This window comes from Tursiops truncatus, chromosome 10 (genome assembly GCF_011762595.2).
Source record: "Tursiops truncatus isolate mTurTru1 chromosome 10, mTurTru1.mat.Y, whole genome shotgun sequence".
NCBI lineage: Eukaryota > Metazoa > Chordata > Mammalia > Artiodactyla > Delphinidae > Tursiops > Tursiops truncatus.
The window spans coordinates 66818218-66841319 of record NC_047043.1 but is presented as its reverse complement, the minus strand read 5'-3'; the positions used below and the strand labels follow the sequence as shown (position 1 = coordinate 66841319).

At 54.9% G+C, this 23102-nt stretch overlaps 2 protein-coding genes across 14 annotated transcripts in view; one reads left to right on the top strand and one right to left on the bottom strand.

The window, feature by feature from the left end:
• The first annotated feature begins 233 nt into the window (after positions 1 to 233).
• Positions 234 to 17806, top strand: NT5DC2 (5'-nucleotidase domain containing 2). Of its 3 annotated transcripts, XM_033865123.2 has the most exons (15): positions 235 to 523; positions 13165 to 13349; positions 13492 to 13566; positions 13831 to 13886; positions 14027 to 14120; positions 14322 to 14450; positions 14563 to 14623; positions 14708 to 14810; positions 14932 to 15133; positions 15222 to 15322; positions 15465 to 15534; positions 16913 to 16999; positions 17095 to 17235; positions 17320 to 17384; positions 17466 to 17806. In XM_033865123.2, exons 1-15 carry the CDS (start codon positions 304 to 306, stop codon positions 17725 to 17727), a joined length of 1851 nt encoding a protein of 616 aa, XP_033721014.1. In that variant the 5' UTR covers positions 235 to 303; the 3' UTR covers positions 17728 to 17806. The 3 variants fall into 3 exon arrangements, with proteins under 3 accessions (XP_073667331.1, XP_033721014.1, XP_033721015.1); XM_073811230.1 differs by lacking the exon at positions 14322 to 14450 and having other exon boundaries at positions 234 to 523; XM_033865124.2 differs by lacking the exon at positions 15465 to 15534 and having other exon boundaries at positions 239 to 523; positions 14932 to 15033; positions 15241 to 15322.
• Positions 17715 to 23102, bottom strand: part of STAB1 (stabilin 1) — a 27001-nt gene continuing 21613 nt past the window's right edge. For 8 of the 11 annotated variants that reach the window (XM_073811199.1, XM_073811202.1, XM_073811200.1 and 5 more), the window contains 21 exons: positions 22722 to 22862; positions 22560 to 22619; positions 22072 to 22248; positions 21903 to 21989; positions 21620 to 21769; positions 21459 to 21515; positions 21171 to 21372; positions 20648 to 20797; positions 20454 to 20558; positions 20202 to 20309; positions 19928 to 20121; positions 19691 to 19835; positions 19477 to 19610; positions 19223 to 19388; positions 19037 to 19146; positions 18825 to 18944; positions 18589 to 18738; positions 18407 to 18511; positions 18185 to 18331; positions 17980 to 18096; positions 17715 to 17904 (listed from right to left, as the gene is read on the bottom strand). In XM_073811199.1, the coding sequence (XP_073667300.1) occupies positions 17836 to 17904; positions 17980 to 18096; positions 18185 to 18331; positions 18407 to 18511; positions 18589 to 18738; positions 18825 to 18944; positions 19037 to 19146; positions 19223 to 19388; positions 19477 to 19610; positions 19691 to 19835; positions 19928 to 20121; positions 20202 to 20309; positions 20454 to 20558; positions 20648 to 20797; positions 21171 to 21372; positions 21459 to 21515; positions 21620 to 21769; positions 21903 to 21989; positions 22072 to 22248; positions 22560 to 22619; positions 22722 to 22862 (2694 nt within the window). In that variant the 3' untranslated portion in view covers positions 17715 to 17835. Of the gene's footprint in view, positions 17905 to 17979; positions 18097 to 18184; positions 18332 to 18406; positions 18512 to 18588; positions 18739 to 18824; positions 18945 to 19036; positions 19147 to 19222; positions 19389 to 19476; positions 19611 to 19690; positions 19836 to 19927; positions 20122 to 20201; positions 20310 to 20453; positions 20559 to 20647; positions 20798 to 21170; positions 21373 to 21458; positions 21516 to 21619; positions 21770 to 21902; positions 21990 to 22071; positions 22249 to 22559; positions 22620 to 22721; positions 22863 to 23102 lie in introns of those variants that run through there. The other 3 variants (XM_033865106.2, XR_004528567.2, XR_004528568.2) reach the window with 3 other exon arrangements.

The following is a 23102-nucleotide window of genomic DNA, read 5'->3' as shown; positions in this document are numbered from 1 at the left end:
GCCCGCCTGCCTCCCTAGGGGAGGAAAGAAGGAGCCGCCATCGCCACCGTAGATTCCGAAGGGGCGCAGAGTCCTCCTGGGCCGCTCCGGAGACTGGAGGAGGGGGTCGGGGAGCCCGCCCCGCCCCGTCCGGGACCTCCCGCCCCCCGGACATAGGGACGCTCCCATTGGCGGTCGGGCTCCGCGCGCCGCGCCCATTGGCCGGCCGCTGTGAGGAGCACGCGGCCACGGTGGCGGGCGCGCAGTAGGAGGGCGGCGGACGGGCTGGAGGGCTGAGGGCAGCGCGGGCGGCGCGCAGCGGGCATGGCGGGTGTGGGGCTGCGGGCGGCCGCTCGGCGCTGCCTGCCGCGCCGAGACCACGGCGGGCCGCGAGCCGCCTCGTCCTCGCCCTCCTGTCCTGGTTGCGGCCCTCCGGGTCCCGGCGCCCACTGCCCCGGCGCCCCGCGCTCGGCGCCCGCCGGCGGCGCCGAGCCCAGCGCACACCTGTGGGCTCGATACCAGGACATGCGGAGACTGGTGCACGGTAGGTGAGCCCAAGCGGGAGGAGCGCCGGGCGTGTAGCCCTCTCGGCGGCACACGCGAGCCTGGCCGACGGACCGACGGACCGAGTTCCAGGGTACCGCTCCCGAGTCGTCCCGGGCGCCGCTCCTCGGGGGGAGCGCCGTGGTGGGGCTCGCCAGGGCCCCAGAGCCCTAAGGCCGGGCAACCCTTCAGGAGGGACTCCGGCGGAGGGTCCTGGGGGCTTCTGGGGCCTCCCGGAGGCGGGCGGGTGCGCGGTTTGTTCCTCCGCTCAGTATTCAGGAGCTCGGGGTTCCTGTAGCGGCCGCCGGAAGGCGGGCCCCGCCGTCTTTCCTCAGGGTCCCGCCTGTTGGGAGGCCGAAGCGGAAACGCCCCCAACCCCTTGTTCTCTTCGGGGCCTTTAGTTGGGGCGGGAGTACTGGGGACAAAGCCAGCCAGCCGGCGGCGCTGGCCGAAGCGGGCTCCTAGAGATTCCTGACTCAAAAGATGCCGACTAGACTCTTCGGACGCCTCTAGATTCCGCCCTGGAGTCTCGCGCTCTCAGCTCAGGAGGGGAAGGCGTTGTTTGGAGAAACGACACCAAGTCGCCCAAGTCCCCTGGAATCCAGAAGGGTTGCTGCTTCCTTGGCCAGGGCACTTACTCCTCTATCCTCTCTCCCTCTGCAAAACTGGCAGATGAGGCCCCAGAGCACCCTGGTGAGGCCAGAGGGCTGGATATTTGTTCTGGTCTCTGGGGCCCTGCCTCTTTAGCAGACAGATGTGGTTGGGGCTTGGCCCTATCACTGACCAGCTGGGTGGCACTCAGCAAGCCTCTTCCTCTCGGACCCTCAGTGTCTTACATCGGAAAACACAGTCCTGGGGCCTCTGTCACAGGGTTGTGGTGCTGACTCGGAAAGAGTCCAGGAATGGATGGGGCAACTTCAGGAGGAGCCCCTCTGGGAGTGATATAGCTTTTGCCATCTTATAAGACAAAGTGGTCCTGTCTGGAAGATTCCAACTGCCTGAACGAGGGCTTCCACTCCAGCTGTGTAGAGACCTGGGAGTAGTATGGGTGGACAGGACTCACATTTTGAGGAGCTGAAGGCAGAATAAGCCCTGAGGACTGGTGATTTTGAAGCCCTTGGGCCTCTATCAGGACCCTCCCTGCCTCCCCCCACCACCCAGTGGACTGGGCATACATGGGGTGCCGTTTAAGGACCTGTCTTTGCTCTGGGCCTCGAGAAGACCCTCAGTAGAGCAGCCTGAGAAGCCTGCCTTGTAGGTGTGGGGGAGAGACATAGGGAAGTCTAGTGGGCTTTATCACTCAGGGCCCACTTGGATTTTCAGATCTTCACAGAGACCCCCCCCCCCCCAAGCTCCTCTTGATGTGATAAGGGCAAGGTCATTTCCAAGATGCCATAGTGAGTGCCGGGATGGACCAGCATTGCACCCCTGGGTCCTAACTATCCCCTTCTGGCTGGGTTTCCTTGGGGGAGATTCTGGACATTGAGACATGCTGATGCCTGTGGGCAAAACTTTGCTGGGGAGCCAGGCCCCAGGCCAGTCCCTCCCCCCCCCAGCCTCATTGTGGTGACACTGGAAGGCTAGGCGGAGGGACAAAGTGATTGAGGCAGTTAGGGTGACCTGAATTCAAATCTCAGTTCCACGGCCTGTTGCTAGATGGTTTGGAGCAAGTGACTTTACCTCCCTGCACTCCAGTTTCTTCCTCTGGATGATGGAGGAATAAATGTGATCACCTCATGGGATTGGAGTGAGCTCTAAGGCACCTGCAGCAGCTGGGAGGATGGCACCCACAAGTCTCATGGCTGCCATTGAGAGGAGTTGGCCTGGAAGGTGGGGGCTGGACAGTGAGACCAGTGAATTTGGGAGGCTGGTGCAGGTGGGGGGCATATCTCCTCACCTGGCCCCATGCACCACCACAGCCCTATGGAAGAAACTGGGGCCTTCTGGCCCCCAGAGCTATGGTTTTCTCAGTCTAGAAGCTGGGTCAGGAGGCCAGGCCTGTGGGCTGCTTCCCCATCCTGCTTTGTTCCTGGGAGGGTTGTCCATCCCTCGGAATATCCTCAAGGGCAGAGGCGAAAGCCTGGATTTGGCCAGAACTCAGTGCCAGGAAGGGGCTGCACAGCCAAGCAGACCCCTGCCCTCCTGGGGAACTACTGGGCTTTGTGCTGAGAGTCACAGATGGCACCCAGGAACTCAGGACCGTGGGAAGGGACATCTCAGAAGCAGCTGCATAAGAGAGCTGATGTCAGCTGTGTCTCATGTGCACCCAGGTGAGGAGTGTTCCATCTGCACCCACGAATCTGAAGCAGCTGCTCTTCCAGGCCTAAGGGCCACCAGAGGAACCAGCCACACCTGTTCCCCCACCCACATTCTGTACTTGTCTCCAAAGGAAAGGGGATGGGTGTGGAGCCTGTGTTCCAAAGGGACCTCTGAGGCAAATGTCTGCTCCATGGCCAAGGGCTTCTGCTTCAAGATCACAACTTGTGTCTGAGACAAAAATTAATTCACTGGAGGCTTGGGCTCTTTGGGCCTCAGCCACAGGCTAGAGGTCTCAGGAACGGGGCCACCTGGAGCCCCTGCAAGGCAGTGTGCTGTGTGTGCACCTAGTCCTGCCTGCTCCCCTCTGATTCCCTGCAACCCGTTTCTTTGAGGGAAACTGGGGACAGGGAAATGTGGGCTCCAGAGGTGCATTGCCCATTTAATCCTACATTTGCCACGGGTCCAGGTGGGAATGCTGCCCAGAGCACGTTCTGTATGACCCTCTTTTTAATTTTGTAGGTTGGTACAATTTTTATTCCTCCTTTAGAGACAAGGAAACTGAGCCCCAAAAGGTAAGGTGTGGTAATTTTCCTGAGGTCATAGCCATGTGAGGGAGGGCTCGGTCTGCTCTCTCTGACCTCAAAGCCCGTGCCCTTTCCCCGTCCACCTCCCCCACTGCACAGATGGGGAAACAAAGGCAGATAAGCCTGGGAACCCTCAGCCCCTTAGGGAGCAGCCAGGGGATTGGGGTGGCTATGACTGTATCCTCAGAGGAGAGCAGCCTGGGTAATGACCCAGAACCTACCACATGTCCCACCTGTCATAATTAGCAATGTTCCCTGCCTAGAGGTGATGCTGAAAACTCGGCCTCTGTACACCAGTGCTGAATCAAGTCTCGGAGACAGAGTTTTAGGTGAAGTAGAAGAGAATAGCTTTCCTGCTTTGCCAGGCAAAGGGGGACGCAGCAGGCTCCTGCCCCAAAACACTATCTCCCAACCCAGGAGGAGTTGGTAAGTTTTTCTAGCAATGGTGCAAGGGTGGGGTTGTTGAGAAGATTAGGGTGTGAGCAGGGTCTGCACTCCTTTAATCTCATCTCAGGTGGTCTCCTAATCTTGATGAGCTTCTCTGGTTCCTCAGATCTTGCCTCAGGTGGTTTCTCGGCTGTTGCTCCGTTGTCTCCCCATCCTTTCCCTTCTCGACTAACAGCTGTTCAAATCTGCCCTTTGGAACCCAGGGAAGGTCATGGAGGCTGGAGTCTGTTCCCTACAAACAAGAAATGAGGGACAGAAAGGCTTCTGTGCCCAGGAGCCCCACAGGGTCTTGCTTGGTTTCACTCCCCCCTTTTCTTTGATATTCCTCAGTCTTGAGGAGAACAGATGTTGGACAAGATAAGGAATAATTGTTTTGGATAGAAATGTTAATCATAAACTTGGCAGAGGGACTCGGTTTTAATCCCTGCTTCAATTTTATCTTTCCCCAAATCTTACTTCCTGCTGAAACGGGGCATAGATACCGAATTAGAAATATTAGAGGGCTTCCCTGGTGGTGCAGTGGTTAAGAATCCGCCTGCCAATGCCGGGGACACAGGTTCAAGCCCTGGCCTGGGAAGATCCCACATGCCACGGAGCAACTAAGCCCGTGCACCACAACTACTGAGCCTGAGCTCTAGAGCCTGTGCTCCGCAACAAGAGAAGCCACCACAATGAGAAGCCTGTGCATTGCAATGAAGAGTAGACCCCACTCGCTGCAAGGAGAGAACGCCTGCACACTGCAACGAAGACCCAACACAGCCAAAAATAAATAAATAAATTTATTAAAGAAACAGAAAGAAAGGATATTAGAAATACTTGAATTCCTAGTCCTGGATCCGAGGAGTCCTGTATGATTAAGATCTCAATCCCTTAGTCTGCCATTTTGGTGCAACAGACCCAAGTTAAAGGTAAAACGAGTGACAACTGGATCTTTAGTAGATGGTGTAGATCTCACTTCCTTAGAAATTCAGGAGAATAAATCGGAAACCCAGTCTGGAACTGGGCTGTTGTAGCCAGTTGTTTCCAAACAATTCCCTGTAAGGGGGAAAACTCACCAAGTCAACCCTGAAGACTCGGAAATAGGAAGCTCACCACATATCCAGCAGTTATGAATTATCAAGAGAATCAGCATATGAATCTATAGTTTTGTGGGGAAAAGTAAAAGGTATGAGAAAGAATAAGAAAACAAAACTTCATTACACTTGTCGGAACAAATACTTAAGGTTTCCCAAAGAGTGAGATGTCCACTTCTTAGGAGTCTTGTTCGCTGGCTGTAGGCAGGTGTGGCTGGTCAGTCTCTGGTGATCATCTTACTCTAGTGTGATGTACCCATGGTTTTACTCCATCCAGTTTCAGAGAGGTATGAGTGGTAAGAACATCATAGGCTCCCTTCCATTTCTCTTCAAGCTGCTGCTCAGGTTCTTGTTCTTTCCACACTTTCAGCAGCACCCTGTCTCCTGCTTTGAAGGGATGAAAGGGAGCTTCCAGGCGAGGGGGAGACCTGTGAGACACAAACTCATGCTTAGCGGTTAACAATTGACCAGTCTGTTGTACATACTGCTTAACTTATTTATTTGAAGTATAGTTGATTTACCATGTGCTAATTTCTGTTATATAAAAGTGACTCAGTTATACACATATATACTTTTTTTTTTTTTTAGGCTGCATTGGGTCTTCGCTGCTGTGCGCGGTCTTTCTCTAGTTGCAGCGAGCAGGGGCTACTCTTTGTTGTGGCATGCAGGCTTCTCATTGTGGTGGCTTCTCTTGTTGCGGAGCATGGGCTCTAGGCGTGTGGGCTTCAGTAGTTGTGGCTCATGGGCTCTAGAGCACAGGCTCAGTAGTTGTGGTGCACGGGCTTAGTTGCTCCGTGGCACGTGGGATCTTTCCAGACCAGGGCTCGAACCTGTGTCCCCTGCATTGGCAGGCGGATTCTTAACCACGGTGCCACCGGGGAAGCCCTACATTATTTTTTTATAGTCTTTCCATTATGGTTTATCCCAGGAGATTGACTATAGTTCCTTGTGCTATACAGTAGGACCTTGTTGTTTATCCATTCTTTTTGTTTTTTTAAGATTTTTTTTTTAAATGGACCATTTTTTTTTTAAGTCTTTATTGAATTTGTTACAGTATTGCTTCTGTTTTATGTTTTGGTTTTTGGCCACGACCAGGGATCAAACCCACACCCTCTGCATTGAAAGGCAAAGTCTTAACCACTGGACTGCTAGGGAAGTCCCTGTTCATCCATTCTAAATGTAACAGTTGCATCCAGTAACCCCCAACTCCTAGTCCATCCCTGCCTCCCCACCTCCCCACCTCTCCCCTGGCAACCAAAAGTCTGTTCTCTATGTCTGTGAATCTGTTTGTTTTGTAGATAGGTTCATTTGTGCCCTATTTTAGATTCCACATGTAAGTGAGATATATGGTATTTGTCTTTCGGACTTAGTTCACTTAGTATGATAATCTCTCGTTGCATCCATGCTTGCTGCAAATGGCATTATTTCATTCTTTTTATGGCTGAGTAGTATTCCATTTTTTATGTGTACCACATCTTCTTTATCCATTCATCTGTTGAACATTTAGGTTGTTTCCATGTCTTGGCTATTGTGAATAGTCCTGCTGTGAACATAGGGTGCATGTATCTTTTTGAATTATAGTTTTGTCTGGGTATATGCCCAGGATCAGGATTCCTGGATCATATGGTAGTTCTATTTTTAGTTTTCTGAGGAACCTCCACACTGTTTTCCATAGTGGCTGCACCAACTTGTATTCCCACCAAGAGTGGAATTCCCTTTTTTCCACACCCTCTCCAGCATTTGTTATTTGTAGACTTTTTAATGATGGGGATTCTGACTGGTATGAAGTGGTACCTCATTGTAGTTTTGATTTGCATTTCTCTAATAATTAGTGATGTTGAGCATCTTTTCACATGCCTACTGGCCATCTAAATGTTTTCTTTGGAGAAATGTCTATTATGGTCTTCTGCCTGTTTTTTGATTGGTGTTTTTATTTCTTTTTTTTTTTTGTTTTTTTTTTGTTGTTGTTTGTTTTTTTGGCCGCACTGTGCAGCTTGCAGGATCTTAGTTCCTCAACCAGGGATGAAACCCGCACCCTCAGCAGTGAAAGTACACAGTCCTAACCACTGGACCTCCAGGGAATTCCCTGGGTTGTTTGTTTTTTCGTTGTTGAGTTGTATGAGCTGTTAGTATATTTTGGAGATTAACTCTTGTCTGTCTCATCATTTGCAAATATTTTCTCCCATTCCATACGTAGGTTGTCTTTTCATTTTTTGAGTGGTTTCCTTTGCTGTGCAAAAGCTTGTAAGTTTCATTAGGTTCCATTGTTTATTTTTGTTTTGGGAGACTGACCTAAGAAAACATTGGTACGATTTATGTCAGAGAATGTTTTGCCTGTGCTCTTCTAGGAGTTTTATGGTGTCATGTCTTACGTTTCAGTCTTTAAGCCATTTTTAGTTTATTTTTGTGCATGGTATGAGGGTGTGTTCTAACTTCATTGATTTACATGCAGCTGTCCAACTTTCCCAGAACCATGAACTGTTTTTCTTTCTTTACTCTTAGGAGCCAAGAATGGTCGCCTGTATATAATTTCTTAAGGGCTCAACCCTCGCCTGCTTCTAGGGTCCACCCACATATGGAGGAGAGCAATTGGCAAGCCCTTGTTCTATTTTAGATGAGTTTCCTGGCATAGCTTAGCAAAAGTTCTTCATGGTGTGATTCATCTTCTTAGCCTTTCTCATAGATCGGTGTCTCCATGCTGAGCGAAGTTTCCATTATATACCTAAAGCTTTATTTACTGTTTGTGTTATTTCTGCTATGAAAGCAGATCCATGGTCACTCTGAATAGTAGAGGGAAGGCTGTACCTAGGAATAATGTCCTTAAGAAGAGCTTTTGTCACTTCTAATACTTTTTCTGTTCTGGCTGGGAAGGCCTCTACTCAACCTTGATCCACGTGCAATCCTTGTAAATCTTTAGCCAAAATCTCGTTGAAGAGGGTGGGGGAATTTTTAAATCCTTGTGGCATCCCAAGTCTGATGTAGCTCAGAAAATTCAAGTTTGCAACAATACAGAAATATGTCCGAAATCACATACACAACGGTCAGTTCGTTTTACCATAGTTACTCCATTTTGACTTTCAAATGCACTCCCCTCCTCAGTGTCAAAGCAGATGTACAATGCGTGTCTGAAAGGCCACAAAACAGGCCTTTTTTTAAAGTTAAACCATGTATAAGCCAGTGACTTCCCCACACCTCAATACATGCAGATTTTTTTCATCATTTTCCCTCTGATTGCAAATCTTTCAATAGAAAGCATTGATAATCAAAATAGCTGTCCCTCAATGCCGGGGTGATACAGCTGTTTGACCTGGTTGTAGATCATGTCCCTCCATGCTAGGCCTCTTTTATATTTGCCTAGTTAATCAGGTATCGTGAACAAGCTCAGAGGTATGTTAGTGAGGAAACATTTTATAGGACATACATTTTATCATTTATACCCAATTGTCACACGAGCATTGTACATGTGCTTTAAGCAGTAGACCCAGCTCAGTGGTATGATATGACATTTATGAGAGACCTGTATTTGTCTGAAGGTCCTTCGCATAAATCTTGAAGATGAAGCACTTCTGCAAAAGCATCAGAGTACAATAACTGTCTATAAATGACAGAAGGACTTAAAGGATGCAGTTAAACATCTGATTACAATGTAATCGATAAAGAAACTTGGTTACAATAACCAGAATTACAACTGATTACATTTGATTTAACGTACCAAATCTTAATTAAATGTTTCTCTCTGAAATGCCTCAGGGGCCCTCTGAAGCATCTCAAAGTTAGCTGGAGGTCAAAAGAACTTTTAGAAACTGCCGAACAATGCTATTTACTTAACCAAAGTGAAAAGATTTTAAAGGTGAATACAGATCACTTAAAGGCAAAGGAACTCACAAGCTGTTATCAAAAGCAGTATTTCAAGAAAACTTTAGAGGAAGAAACCAAATCCAGTCTTGTCCCAGCCCACTCCCAACAAAATTCATTTACCCAACTAAATTTCCTTTTCCTTTTCTGCAGACCTTCTACAACTTTCTGTAAACATTTTGCCCCTTTTCCATTCAAAATCAACCAGCTCTAGGGCAAAAATCACTTTTTTTTTTCCTTAGGAAAATGCAGTGCCATTCCTCATACCATCTTTTGTTCAGAACACACAACCTACTTTCCTTAAGCAACCGTGAATTGTCTTCAGCACTCTGTAGATTTATAAACATAAATACCAATAATTTCTAAAGACATGTGCTTTCTTTTTTTTTTAATATTCTTCATTCATTTATTTATGGCTGCGTCGGGTCTTAGTTGTGGCATGCGTGCTCTTTTTTGCGGCGTGCGGGGCTTCTCTCTAGTTGTGGCATGCGGGCTCCAGAGCGTGTGGGCTTAGTTGGTTGCCCCACAGCATGTGGGATCTTAGTTCCCCGACCAGGGATCAAACCCACATCTCCTGCATTGGAAGGTAGACTCTTAACCACTGGACCACCAGGGAAGTCCCAGACATGTGCTTTCTTATAAAGAATCACAGGGTGGCACCAAATACCTTTAGTTCCTACATACCTTTAGTCTCTCTGCAAAGGGAAGCCAGTATTCAGTAATTAATGTTTCAGTATCTTATTTTACTTGGAAATGGCCTACCTATTCAATAAACTTCCATCATTTAACTTAATTTAGCACAACTCTACAATTTTAAGTTACCAAGCATCTGGAGAGATTATTCTTAAGTAGACATTCCTAAAATACTTATTCATAAAGAGTTTACCTAAAAACTCTTAACCTCGTTTGCTTTACTTAACACTGATGATTCTAAATACATGTCTATATTAATTAAAGCAACAAGCTTAAACTACCTTCAGTAACAGATATCAATTCAGTACTGAGTATTTCCCAGATCGTGTGGTCCAAAATTTATATTGGCCAATTTTTTAGACATTTAGATTTAACTTGTAAGCTCTTACTTTTAAGTCAATTAAACAGAGCTCATTTACAAGTTAGCTCCTACATAAAGACAGAACCAGAGATCTCACAGTTTTTCCACTTGAGTTTAATAAGGCCTTCTTTCCCCTGCCCTTTTTCTTCAGTCTCAGGAACTAGAGATGGTCTAGATAACATGTGTTCCTGAGGACCTAGGCACAGGGGGAAAGAAATACCAATTCCTTTTCATGGGAGCATAGCTGAAGAGCTCCTAGTTTTGTAAAAATACCCTAGGGGGTGTACAGAGATTGAACAGAGCTCTGGTCACCTATAACAAGGCTAGTCCAAAAGGGAAAATCCCAACCAACATTCCTCCACAGGCAAAGCCCCACGCAATAGGGAAGGATACACTGATGTTGTCACACGTGAGCTCTGTTATTCACAAAAGATGTCTCAACCAGTCAGTGCAAGTACTGACACACACACACATACAAACAACAAACATGGTCCCACAAACAAAAGATCAGACAAGGCGTAGCCCAAAGATTCCATTTCCACTCCCGGACAGAGAATTCAAAGTGGCCCACAATGAGCAGGTAGAATTTTCCCACCCTGTGCAAGCCAGAGTGGCTCACCCCAAAACAATACACATAAAAGCACAGACGACAGATAAGCTATGGCCACACAGATAATTAGAGGAGGTGTAGTTTAAAAATTCTGCTTCCACTCCCAGACAAAGGTTTCCAAACAGATTGGCTCAGTTCTTGAAAAAGAACAAACCCAGAGTTGGCTCTTGGAGAGCCCAGAGTGGCTAGCCCAGATGGAGTGGAGAGAATTCCCAGCCTTTCCATTCCTGTGACAAAAGGATTCTAGCTGAAGAATAGAATAATAATTTAGGCTACCACACAAAGGCCACTTCTCCTTACTTTTAAGAATGTACATTGGCCAAACAGAATTACAATAGAATCTCATTCTTTTTAGCCATAGGTTGATAGCTATAGGTTGACCAGTCTGCCAGAATTTTCCCCAGGGGACTATCAGATGGACTCGAAGAAGAAGCACTTCCCATGTTTGATTGAAAACACTCAGGCTCAGACCAAGAACAAACCAAAATCCTAGCCAGCAACAGAAGCCTCAAACCAAAGAAACCAAAAACCCAAACAGAAACCAAAACGAAATGGGCTTCCAAGTCCCACTTAGCCCGTGATCTCTGCCCAAGTGGCACACCTCTCAAATGGGATTTCCTGGAATGGAGAATCCCCCAAATGGGAACCAAGGTTCCCCCAAACGGACAGGGTCAAAGTGGCCACAGAGTACACGCTGGGGGACTTCCCCAAATGCTAGCCGAGGTGTTGTGACATCCCAAATGCTACTTTTATGCTTCCCCAAAATAATTCCTTGGAGTAGGAAGTCCAGGGTGGTCCAGGCAGGAGGAAGAGAGGAACATCCTCAAGGCGAAGATGACCTCGGCAGCTGGGCAGCTGCTAGGGTGGTCCCTAGCAGGACCACTCTTCCACTGTCTCGTCCCGCCTCGGAGTTCCAGCTGCCAGGATGGCCGATGGGGTATGACTGGGGCTCAGCCTTCCCAGACAAGGGTCCCAGGTGATCTGGTCTCTAAAGCAATTCTTCAGCCCTCCACTCTTGAATGAGGCTGGCATGGAGAAAATCTTGGAGCATCCAATCAAGCCAGGGAACCACCCCCCCCGCCCCGCACCCGCCCCAGGACTGCCCACGAGTCAGCCCCATGTTGGGTGCCAAATCGAATCTTGGAGACAGAGTTTTGGGTGAAGTAGAAGAGAATAGCTTTATTGCTTTCGCAGGCAAAGGGGGACAGGCTTCTGCGCCAAAAAACTATCTGCCAACCAGGGAGGAATTGGTGAGGAGTTTTTATAGCAGTCGTTCAAGGGTGGGGTTGCTGATAAGATTAGGGTGTGTGCAGGGTCTGCACTCCTTTAATCTTGTGGTCTCCTAATCTTTTTTTTTTTCTTTTTTTAATTTATTTATTTTGGGCTGCACTGGGTCTTCATTGCTGCGCGTGGGCTTTCTTTAGTTGCCTCGAGCTGGGGCTACTCTTCGTTGTGGTGCGCAGGCTTCTCATTGCAGTGGCTTCTCTTGTTGTGGAGCACGGGCTCTAGGCACGTGGGCTTCAGTAGTTGTGGCGCACGGGCTTAGTTGCTCCATGGCATGTGGGATCTTCCCGGACCAGGGCTCAAACCCGTATCCCCTGCATTGGCAGGCAGATTCTTTTTTTTTTTTTTTGGCTGCGTTGGGTCTTCGTTACTGTGCGCGGGCTTTCTCTAGTCGTGGTGAGCAGGGGGGCTACTCTTTGTTGCAGTGCGCTGGGCTTCTCATTGTGGTGGCTTCTCTTGTGGAGCAAGGGCTCCAGGCACGCAGGCTTCAGTAGTTGTGGTGCATGGGCTTAGTTGCTCCGTGGCATGTGGGATCTTCCCAGACCAGGGATCGAAGTCGTGTCTCCTGCATTGGCGGGTGGATTCTTAACCACTGCACCACCAGGGAAGTCCCAAGAGGCAGGTTTTTTTTTTTTTGCGGTACGTGGGCCTCTCACTGTTGTGGCCTCTCCCATTGCGGAGCACAGGCTCCGGACGCGCAGGCCCAGCAGCCATGGCTCACGGGCCCAGCTGCTCCGCGGCATGTGGGATCTTCCCGGACCAGGGCATGAATCCATGTCCCCTGCATCGGCAGGCGAATTCTTAACCACTGTGCCACCAGGGAAGCCCTGGTCTAATCTTGATGAGCTTCTCTGGTTCCTCAAATCTTGCCTCAGGTTGTTTCTTGGCTGCTTCTCCCTTGTCTCCCCATCCTTTCCCTTCCCTACTAGCAGCTGTTCAAATCTGCCCTTTGGAACCCAGGGAAGGTCATGAAGGCTGGAGTGGGGGACAGAAATGGGGGACAGAAAGGCTTCTGTACCCAGGAGCCCCACAGGGTCCTGCTTGGTCCCAGGGGCAGTGAATGTCATTACGTGGACTGGTGGGCAGCTGAAATCCGATTAGAGGGGCCTCACTGTGAGACCTGTGGCAGGTGCACAGAGCTGGGGCCCTGAGCAGCAGCGGAGCTACCCAGTACCCCTCACCTTGATAATGTTCCTAAGTCCCAACCCCAGCTTCAGGCAAGGTGGAAAGTGTCAGAGCATAGCCAGGTGTCCCATGGGGCTTATGAGAGTCTGGAGGAGGCATGGCTTAGAGCAACTGGTAGGCTGCAGGCGGTGGTATAATCCAGGACCCATAGGGTCCTTACCCCACCCATGTGACCCTGGGCGAGTGACTTTTCTCTGAGCCTCAGTTTGACCTAATGCTGCATTGAGCTAAGAGTACCATTTTAGGGTGTTTCCTGATCATCCTCATTATACTTATACCTCCTTCCTCTAGACCTCCTGCCTCCTGAGGTCTGCAGTCTCCTGAACCCAGCGGCCATCTATGCCAACAACGAGATCAGCCTGCGTGATGTCGAGGTCTATGGCTTCGACTATGACTACACCCTGGCCCAGTATGCGGACACGCTGCACCCAGAGATCTTCACTGCCGCCCGTGACATCCTGATTGAGCACTACAAGGTGAGGCCAGACAGGTAGGGGTCCCAGGCCGGATCATGGGGCGCCCCTGGATGGGTGGCTGAATTGATCCCCTGAGGCAGCTGCCCAGCCAGCAGGTCTGTCAGTACTGCTGGCTCAGGCCTGACCTGATTTCCCCTGACAGTACCCAGAGGGGATTCGAAAGTATGACTACAACCCCAGCTTTGCCATCCGTGGCCTCCACTATGATATTCAGAAGGTGAGTGGCTAGACCACTGACTCCCTGGCCCCTCCTGACTGGATGTATATCAGAACTACTTCCTTAGCTGCCCGTCTCCTATGCGGGCGGGGGTGGTGCTTATCTTTCTACTCCCTTGGCCTCAAAGCTGTAGCTTCCTCTTGGCGTGCACATGATACCCTTGGTACCATCCAACTGGGGCTTCGGCATGGGGGCTAGCAAAGGCTGGCTCAGAGCTAATGGCAAACTCCTTCATTGCCCCTCTTACTCCCTTGGTGCCCTCAGAGTCTTCTGATGAAGATTGACGCCTTCCATTATGTGCAACTGGGGACAGCCTACAGGTCAGTGCTAACCTTGCCCTGACCGCACCCCAGCCTGCTGCTCCAGGTCCACACTGTCCTGCATCACCCCACGGTCCCCCACCCTACACCGTGGCCAGGGTTCAGGACACTTCGGACTGGTGATCTCTGCATCCACCCAGGGGCCTTCAGCCTGTACCAGACGAAGAGGTGATCGACCTATATGGGGGCACCCAGCACATCCCACTGTACCAGATGAGTGGCTTCTATGGCAAGGTACTCGCTCCGTCTGCCACTGCCCAGGGCAGCCAGCTCCATGACCTCACAGTGGGTGCTGGCTCCCTGGGAGGCAGTGCCCACACCCTGGTGCGCCAGCCCTGACCCACAGGCTGTGCCCCTCCACCAGTGTCCCAAGACATATTTGGAGCTCTTGGGTCTCCGGAGCTGGGGCTTGCTGAGTCAGTGGTCCTTCCTCAGGGTCCTTCCATCAAGCAGTTCATGGACATCTTCTCGCTGCCAGAGATGGCACTGCTCTCCTGCGTGGTGGACCACTTCCTGGGCCATGGCCTGGAGTTTGACCAAGCACACCTCTATAAGGATGTGACGGTGAGGGCGCTAGGCCTGCCTCCCAGTGTGGCAGGGAAGGTGAAGTCCAGCCACAGCAGGGCAGGTCCTCCTGGGCTCCACTGTGGCCTCACTGTCCCTCCACTGCCCCCAGGACGCCATTCGAGATGTGCACGTGAAGGGCCTTATGTACCAGTGGATCGAGCGGGACATGGGTAAGGGGGGATGGTTGCCCTGCTGCGGCCTGTCCGGGCAGGGTGCAGGGCTGGCCCTCACAAGCTCCCATCTCCCCCCATTAGAGAAGTACATCCTGCGAGGGGATGAGACATTCGCCGTCCTGAGCCGCCTGGTGGCGCACGGGAAACAGCTGTTCCTCATCACCAACAGTCCTTTCAGCTTCGTGTGAGCACCCCCGTGTCCCCCAACCCGTGGGAGGAGGGAGCAGGGCAGGGGCCTGAGTTGGGATGGGCAGGCCTGGAGCCTCCCTCAGACACCTGCCACCTGTCCCACTCTGTCCCACCAGGGACAAGGGGATGCGGCACATGGTGGGTGCCGACTGGCGCCAACTCTTCGACGTGGTCATCGTCCAGGCAGACAAGCCCAGCTTCTTCACCGACCGGCGCAAGTATGGGCCTGGCAGGGGCGATGGGCCCAGGGAGCGGGGACTGGCCTCTGCTTGCCGCCCTGTGTGCCTGGGGTGGGGGCACCCCCTTGCTGATGGGCAGGTGAGCAGGTGGGCCTTTGCAGAGTGGGAGGTGTCCAGCCTGTGGTCCTGCCACAGACTGGAAATCAGGCCCTTTAACCCCACCCTAGGCCTTTCAACCCACCCTAGGCCTTTCAGAAAACTTGATGAGAAGGGCTCACTGCATTGGGACCGTATCACCCGCCTGGAAAAGGGCAAGATCTATCGTCAGGTGAGAGCCATCTAGGTGGGAATTGTACCTGGTAGGGACCCCAGGGCCCAGCCACGGCCCCAGGCTGTGGCGGGGCTGCCGCACGGCCTCTTGGGCCCTGACCAGCCACCACACCTTCTGTTGTGGCTCTGTCCCCTCACAGGAAGTGGCTCCCAGGGCCTGGCCCAATTGCTTGGCCTCTCTGTGCTGTGCTTTCCTCGTCTGTAAAAGAGGTATAATACTCTACTTGAGTGGTGGTGTAAAGCTCTTAGGTTGTTGGGGCATTCGCCAAGTGCCCAATAAATGGCCCTGCTTTTGCCTCGGGCTGAGCACTCTGCTGCAGCCAGATGAGCCTGGTTGGGGCCCGCGAGTTGGGCTGGTGGGGGTGCTGGCACAGGCCTCGGAGGAAACCCCTTTTCTGGCTGGCTAGGAGGGTGAGAAGGGCCTTGTGCTTGGTGGGGAAGTGTCAGGTGGCTGTGAGCAGGAGGTGATTAAGGCACTTGGCTCTGGGTGGAATGCGGAAATCCTGGCTGAGCTGGGCTTCTTGGAGATGGAGGTTCCAGAAGCTGGGGGCAGGGAAGAAGCCAGCAGTCGGGCCAGTGACAGGCACAGGGAGCAGCCTCGGGCCGCCCAGTGCCAAGGTCCCAGCCCTTCACCCCTGCCGACCGCTCGGCCTTCCACCCTGCTGGCCCCCAACTGTCGGTGGCCCCCTTGGGCACGAGCTTTACCCCTCGGCTCTGAGGCTGATGCTCCCTGTTGTCTTGCCATCCTGGCTGAGCCTGAGGAGGGTCACGCGTCTTTGTGGGGAACACTGATTTTTCTTCTCTGGCAGGCTTTAGACTTCTGTATGCCTGGTGTTCTGAAATTTCATTGTGTGCGTGGTTCTCGTCGTCTTGGCACGTCCTCAGCGCCCCGCCCGCTCGTACTTCCCTCCTGCTCCTCACCTTCTCTGCTTGAGCTTATTTCAACCATTAAGCCCTTCACAGCTACCTGTTTCCCCCACGGCTGTTACCTCCCCAGGCCTCTCACGCCCGCAGACTGCCTCTAATAACTCCTTTTTGCTGGGTGTATATTCTCACTTCTGGGCTGTGGGTGCCTGCCCTGTGGAGGCTGCTGCCCCTGCCCCGGTTTCTGCTCCCCTGCCAGCTTCCTCTGCTGTGCCTGAGCCTGGCTGTTTTCATCTCTCCAGCTTTGGCGCAGGAGGGGCAGGCGGCCTCACAGTGAGGACTGCCATTGGTCTGCTGGGTCCCTCTGGGCTCAGGCTGAGGTGGCCTGCTTGCTTCAGGGCCATGGGGTCACTGCTGCAGTTTGTTTCCCACAAAGAGTGAACTCAATTCCTAGCTTGGGTGGGTGTGAGGGCACGGGGAGGGGAGGCCCAGGGCACCAGGCCAGGCCTATAGGAGACCTTCCTGCCCCAGGCAGACCCCCTTCCGGAGCCTGGAGGGGACAGCGAGGCCACGGGAAACGGCAGCCCAGCATCCGGCTAGAGGGGCCTTGCTGCCTCTGGGGATTAGGGATTTGGGAAGACTGGTGGAGAATTACCCTGGGGGAGCCCCTTCAGCACACTGGGCTTAGCCCGGTCTCCCCCGCCCACCCCCAATCTCTTCCCAGGGAAACCTGTTTGACTTCCTGCGTCTGACGGAATGGCGAGGCCCCCGTGTGCTCTACTTCGGAGACCACCTCTACAGTGACCTGGCGGTGAGGGCGGGAGGCGGGGATGGGTCGCAGTGGGGAGGGGAGGGGGACCTCCTGGCCGGCACTGAGCCCTGCCTACCCTGCACCCTGCCCCCCAGGATCTCATGCTGCGTCACGGCTGGCGCACAGGTGCCATTATCCCTGAGCTGGAGCGAGAGATCCGCATCATCAACACGGAGCAGTACATGCACTCGCTGACGTGGCAGCAGGCACTCACGGGGCTACTGGAGCGTATGCAGGTGCGGGGGCAGCTGGACGTCTGCAGGGAGGTGGGGGGCCGCTGCCTGGCCGCACACACCCAGAGCACCCCTTGTCTCCCCCAGACCTACCAGGATGCCGAGTCTCGGCAGGTGCTGGCCGCCTGGATGAAGGAGCGGCAGGAGCTGAGGTGAGTGGTGGGGCCTGGGCAGGAGCCCCAGCCCAGCCCCCTCAGGAGCACCCCCATGAGTGCCCACATCTCCCTCCCCAGGTGCATCACCAAGGCCCTGTTCAATGCGCAGTTCGGGAGCATCTTTCGCACCTTCCACAACCCCACCTACTTCTCGCGGCGCCTGGTGCGCTTCTCCGACCTCTACATGGCCTCCCTCAGCTGTCTGCTCAACTACCGCGTGGACTTCACCTTCTACCCGCGCCGCACGCCCCTGCAGCACGAGGCACCACTCTGGATGGATCAGCTCTGCACCGGATGCATGAAGACACCCTTCCTTGGCGACATGGCCCACATCCGCTGAGGGTACCTTTATTGTGTGGACCAGGCCCAGCCCCTGCTGTCCCCACCCACTCTGGGCAATAAAAGCCGCCTCCCTCCTGCTCGTGCCTCTGCTTCAGCACCGGCTGCGTCACTTGACCTCGAGGATCCTCTGGGTGTCAGGGAAGTCGTCCTCCAGGAGTGCGTCCTGAGGGGAGGACTGTATGTTTGTTAGTGGCTGGACTGAGACCAGGCCCTGGGTCCCCTTTCCCAAGCCCCCAGCCCCCGCACTCACGTCAAAGGGCTCACAAAAGGCATCATGACTACCAAAGACCGGGTTGGGGACAGAGACCAGGGTTGGGCTCGTCCCTTCCTGCCATGGGGAGAAGTCATCAGCAGCATCATCTTCCGCCTGGGAAGGGAGGTGAGTAGTGAGAGGCCTCAAGCAAGCTCGTTGGGCCCAGACCCCACCAACCCCATCAGTCTCCAGCCCAGCCTACCTGGAAGGCAGAGAAGCCAAAGCCTGCGGACCTGCTTCGGGCACGAAGGTAGAGGGCTCCGGCCGCAAGGCCAAGGAGCGCTCCAGCAGCTACCACAGCCCCTGCGCCTGCTGCCACAGGTGGGGCCTCCGGGGCCAACACTGCCCGCTGCCAACGAGGAGAGCATCAAGAGACCTGGCCAGAGCGGTCTCCCCACCCCTTGCCCACCCCTGGCCAACTCACAGGCTGTGGGGGTGCCAGGAGGGGGCTGGCCAGAGTGTGGATGATGCCGTTGAAGGCCACGATGTCCCACACAATGACGTGGCTAACCACAACTGCTCCTGGGACCTGTAGGGAGACCAGGTCAGGCCCAGTGGGTGAGTGAGGGCTGGGGCCAGTAGGGGAGGGGCAGCCTCCAGACTCACCACAGGGGCCTGAGAACTGTTGTCAGGGCCCATGTCACTGATGATGAGGCTGAGGCCTGAGTGGGCGGGAAGCAAGGTACCCTGGCTGGCGTTGGTGCTCAGGAAGGTGGTATTGGAGGCGTGTAGCTCCAGGTCTGGGCCGCTCAGTGTCTGTGGGCAAAGCAGGGCCTGTTGGCCTGGGCCAGCTAGAGGGAGCAGAGTTGGGCCCTGCTCTCCCCACATCCCCTGCTACTTACCAGGTTGTCCAAAAAGCCTTCGTTGACAGGGACGAAGAGTGTCTTGTAGGTGAGCTCGTCGTCCAGGAAGTCCAGGAAGTCGAGACCCCTCGGGGTGGCATTGGCATAACCCAGTAGCATCTGGGATGGTGCGGACAGGGTTGTGGGTAGGCTCTCTCCACAGGGATCCCAGCTGTACCACCCCCCGGTCCTAAGCCTGGGCCCCTGCACACCCCGTAGAAGGTGGAGAAGTTGGCAGTGGTGGCCAGTACATCAAGCAGCTTCCCATTGCACACGCTGGCCCCATCACCCACGAAGCCATCGCGGCATCGGCAGGCCACATCTGCAGGAAAGGCAGTGAGTTAGTGGGTCAGTGGGAAAAGGCAGGGCAGAGAATGGGGTGTGGTGGGTGGCTGTACCTTGCATGCGGTAGCAGTAGGCGTCCCAGCACTCCGACAGGTTCTCCCGGGCACCCAGACTGACCACGCCCACCTGACCATCGCCACAGTCTGCTGCCGGGAAAACGACGGGATGGGCAGCCGAGCCATTGGCCAGCCAGCCCACAAGGCAGAGGTGGAAGCCCAGCTGTAGGGGTACAAACAGATGCTGAGACCCAAGACCCAACTCAAGGGGCCCCCACAGGCTTGGCTCCAGACTCCTGGGCCCCGCGCACCTGCTGGGCAGCAGAGAGCTGAGGGAGAGAAGCAAGCACAGCTCCTTGGGCCCCACAGGCTGCCTCGGCCTGTGAGAAATTCAGGCTGTAGGAGCCACTGGGGGCCTGGAGGTGGAAGACACCAGCTCGTTTTTCTGTGGAAGGCAGGGATGCATGGTCAGAGGGCCAGCACCGAGGTAAAGCTGGGGTGCTGGGAGAGGGCAGGGAAGCACACCCTGGAAGTGCAGGTCAGTGCACACAGCGTCCACGTGACAGGGTGGTGGCTGGTCCAGGCAGCGGTCCACGGGCGGCTCAGGCTCCTCCAGACACTGCAGTCCATCACCCACGTAGCCGGCGTGGCACGCACAGCGCCGTGTGTTCTGGACAGCAGAGCAGGTGGGCGGCCTTCAGGGACTGGGCAGCCGCTCATCGGGGGGCCCCCGCCCAGCTGCTTGGCTGCCCGCCTGCTCACCGGTCCAGTGCTCAGGCAGTCAGCGTGCTCGCTGCAGCCCCCGCGGTGGCCATCCTCACAGGGGTTGCGGGCCCGGCAGCTCCAGCCATCACCCTCGTAGTCGGGCAGGCAGGTGCAGGTGACCACTGTGCCTACCTGGCTGCAGTTGGCATGCTCGCTGCACCCGCCACGCCCATGCTGGCACAGGTCTACCACTGGAGGCAGCGAGAGAGTGGTTGGACCAGGCGACAGGAGGGGAGGGGAGTGGGGCCTCCCACCTCACATTCCGGCTCACCTGTGCACGTGTGGCCATCCCCTTCGTAGCCCAGGCTGCACTCACAGCTGTGGCCAGCGCGGCACACGGCCTGGGATGCGCAAGGTGGAGCACACACAGGCTGCAGCTCTGTCCCCCAGGGCCCACCCCACACATCCAGGTTAGTGGCTGCCCTCCTAGACCCCCTTCCACCTCACTGTGCAGTTGGGGCATGCACTGGTGTGTGCAGGTATACAAGTGTGCAGGGTCGGCACAAGCACAGGGCCCACTCACCCAGCTGCACCTCACAGTGTGGCCCAGTCCAGCCCTCATCACAGAAGCAGGAGCCAGAGCCCCCCAGGCCCTCATCGCAGTGGCCATGGGAGGTACAGTTGCAGGCTGGGGAGAGGGACAGGCAGGATGGTGGCGGCACATGGGCCATGTGGATTAGGGAGCAGGATAGGGCAGGGTCGGGCAGGACAGCCTACCTTGGCAAAGGGGCCCAAAGGCACCTGGGGCACAGAGTTCACATGCCATCCCGGCAAACCTCGAATGGCACCTACAGTTCCCGCTGCCGCTCATGCCGTCCATGCACGTGCCATGGCCATTACAGGGGCTGCTGGCACCCCCAGGGCAAGCTAGGGGTTAGGGTGGGAGAAGAGAGGTGGGGCCAGGGACGCTCATCAGGAGCCGCAGACACGCATCCCCAGCCTAGCCACACAGTCCGTCCGCCACCCAGCAGCAGCAGAGGCTCTTGCAGAAGCAGCAATCCACCCAACTCCCCACGCCCTGGAGAACACCCGGACCCCCAACACACCCCACCAGGTCCTGTACCATCTACACACCCACCCCAGCTCTTAGAGCGTTCTCACCTGGTAAGATCCACTCCCCGCCCCCAGCCCCTGACCACCCTGACACCCTTTCTGAGGCACAACGGCCAGAACTACGCCCTTGGCCACCTTGGGAGCTGGAGAAGCCAGCCAGCAGCCTCCACAGCCTCAGGACACTCACCTCGGCACTCACTGCCATAGTGACCAGGGCAGCAGCTGGGCTTCCAGGTGGTGGTGACACAGTTGCGGTAGCAGCCCCTGCCCAGGCCTTGGGGCTGACCCCAGTGGCTGGGCCGGGCCCAAACACTGCGCAGTGCCAGGGAGTGCAGCGGAGGAGACGTCCAGAACTTTGAGAAGTAGCGCCAGCAGCCCTCAGGGCTGCCCTGGGCCAAGAGGAATCGGGCTGCAAACCTGAGCTTGGTAGGCCCTGGGCCCTTCCCCCACCCCCACCTGGCTCCCAGCCCCTTACCTGCTCCTGTGAGCCCTCAGGACAGGGTGGTTCCAGCCCACAAACGCTGCAAACCTTCTGCAAGGAAGGGAGACCAACAAAGCAAGCTCAAGTGAGTGGACAGGACAGGTGGGCTTAGGCCCCTGCCTATCCATCCACCTCTGGCCTGTGGCCTCCCTCACCAGCCACAGAGGCCGAGTCTCAAAGCGGTCACACCGGGCACCAAGGCCAGGTGGCTCCAGCAGCTGGTCGATGCCGTAAGCCAGGCCCCCCTCAAAGGGCAGGTGTCGCTGCACAATCCGGGCGTCCTCCTCTCCCACCGTGAGCTCACCCTGCAGGCGGAAGATGTGGAGTACGTGGTGGATCACAGATGTACTGCAGCACCCCCCCCCCCCCGCCCCGCCCTGCCAGTGCCAGGGCCCCTGCCTCCTGCTTCCCTCGTTCAAGCTTCCTCCCCAGACTCACCGGCCGGGCACGGCTGCAGGAGAAGGAGATGGGGGTCCCATGCATGGTGCGCAGTGGGCCCAGGTTGGGCAGGTCAGATGCCAAGGCCTGAGCAGATGGAGCACAGTTGGAGCTGGGAGGGCAGGCTCAGTGGCAGGCAGTGGGGACCAAGGTCTGGGAGTGCACCCACCTCGATGTTGCGGATCACGTGGCCCCGCACAATAGCCGCCAGCTTGTCACGGTGGTCTTTATGGTATAGCCAGACCTGGCGATCGGGAGGCAAGGCTTGCAGGGCGGAGTCTGTGGGCCACAGCATTGTGAAGGGCCTATGGAATGAATCTCGAAGCAGGGGCAGCAGGCCAGCCATCTGGTAGGATAGAGGTGTGACAGTCCCGTCAGAGGATGGTGGCAGATGGAGGGGCTCCAGGGACCCAGGTGACCTTCCCACCAGCCACATGCCTCTGTAGCCATCCCAGGCCAATAGACATGGACAATACATACAAGTTGTCAAGTATGTGGGCACAAATAAGCACACTCTTGTGCTCACTGGGACGCTCATGCCCACAAATATGTCCCTGTGCACAGAAAGGTGAGCACACACGTTGACAGTCGCCCGCATATACACACTTAAACGTGCACACATACACATACTGAAAGGGTCACACACAGGAGCAGTACCGTCACAAGGCCACTGAAGATCTTGTAACCGAAGCTCTCCGCAGCGGCAGTGAAGTTTCTCTGGGGACAGGCGCTCAGTGAACAGTGAGGTCAGGAGGGGAGGGAGGATCCCAGGCCCCTGGGCGCCTGCCTTCCAGCTCCCCGCCCGCACCCAGGTCATACCTGCGGAATCGGGGCAGCGTCAGGCTCCCAGTGCAGCGCTTCAGGTGGCAGCAGGACACGGTCGATGAAATGCAAGACACCGTTCACAGCCTCGTGGTCGCTGCTCACCAGGCGCGCGAAGTCATTGATGTATATGTTGCCCTGGGGGTGGGGCCGGGATTGAATAAAGCCAATTAGTGGGGTGCTCAGGGAGCTGTGGGTGGGGCCTGAGGTGGGAGCAGACCCTGGGTTGGGTGAGTCTTGGGGCAGGAAGTGGGCGGGGTCAAGGCTGAGGGTGGGTCTTGCCTCCAGCCCAGGGAAACAGCCACCCAGGGAAACAACCACTGGACTTGGCTGGTGGGAGCCGTGCAGACACAGGGCCAAGCTCAGAAGTCCTGAGCC

What these genes read in the sequence shown, in the direction of transcription:
- NT5DC2 (XM_033865123.2), top strand. Translation starts at nt 304, where the DNA reads ATGGCGGGTGTGGGGCTGCGGGCGGCCGCTCGGCGCTGCCTGCCGCGC. An exon ending in AACAGTCCTTTCAGCTTCGT is followed by an intron (nt 14,811 to 14,931) that starts GTGAGCACCCCC and finishes CTGTCCCACCAG; the next exon opens with GGACAAGGGGATGCGGCACA. An exon ending in GGCTACTGGAGCGTATGCAG is followed by an intron (nt 17,236 to 17,319) that starts GTGCGGGGGCAG and finishes TGTCTCCCCCAG; the next exon opens with ACCTACCAGGATGCCGAGTC.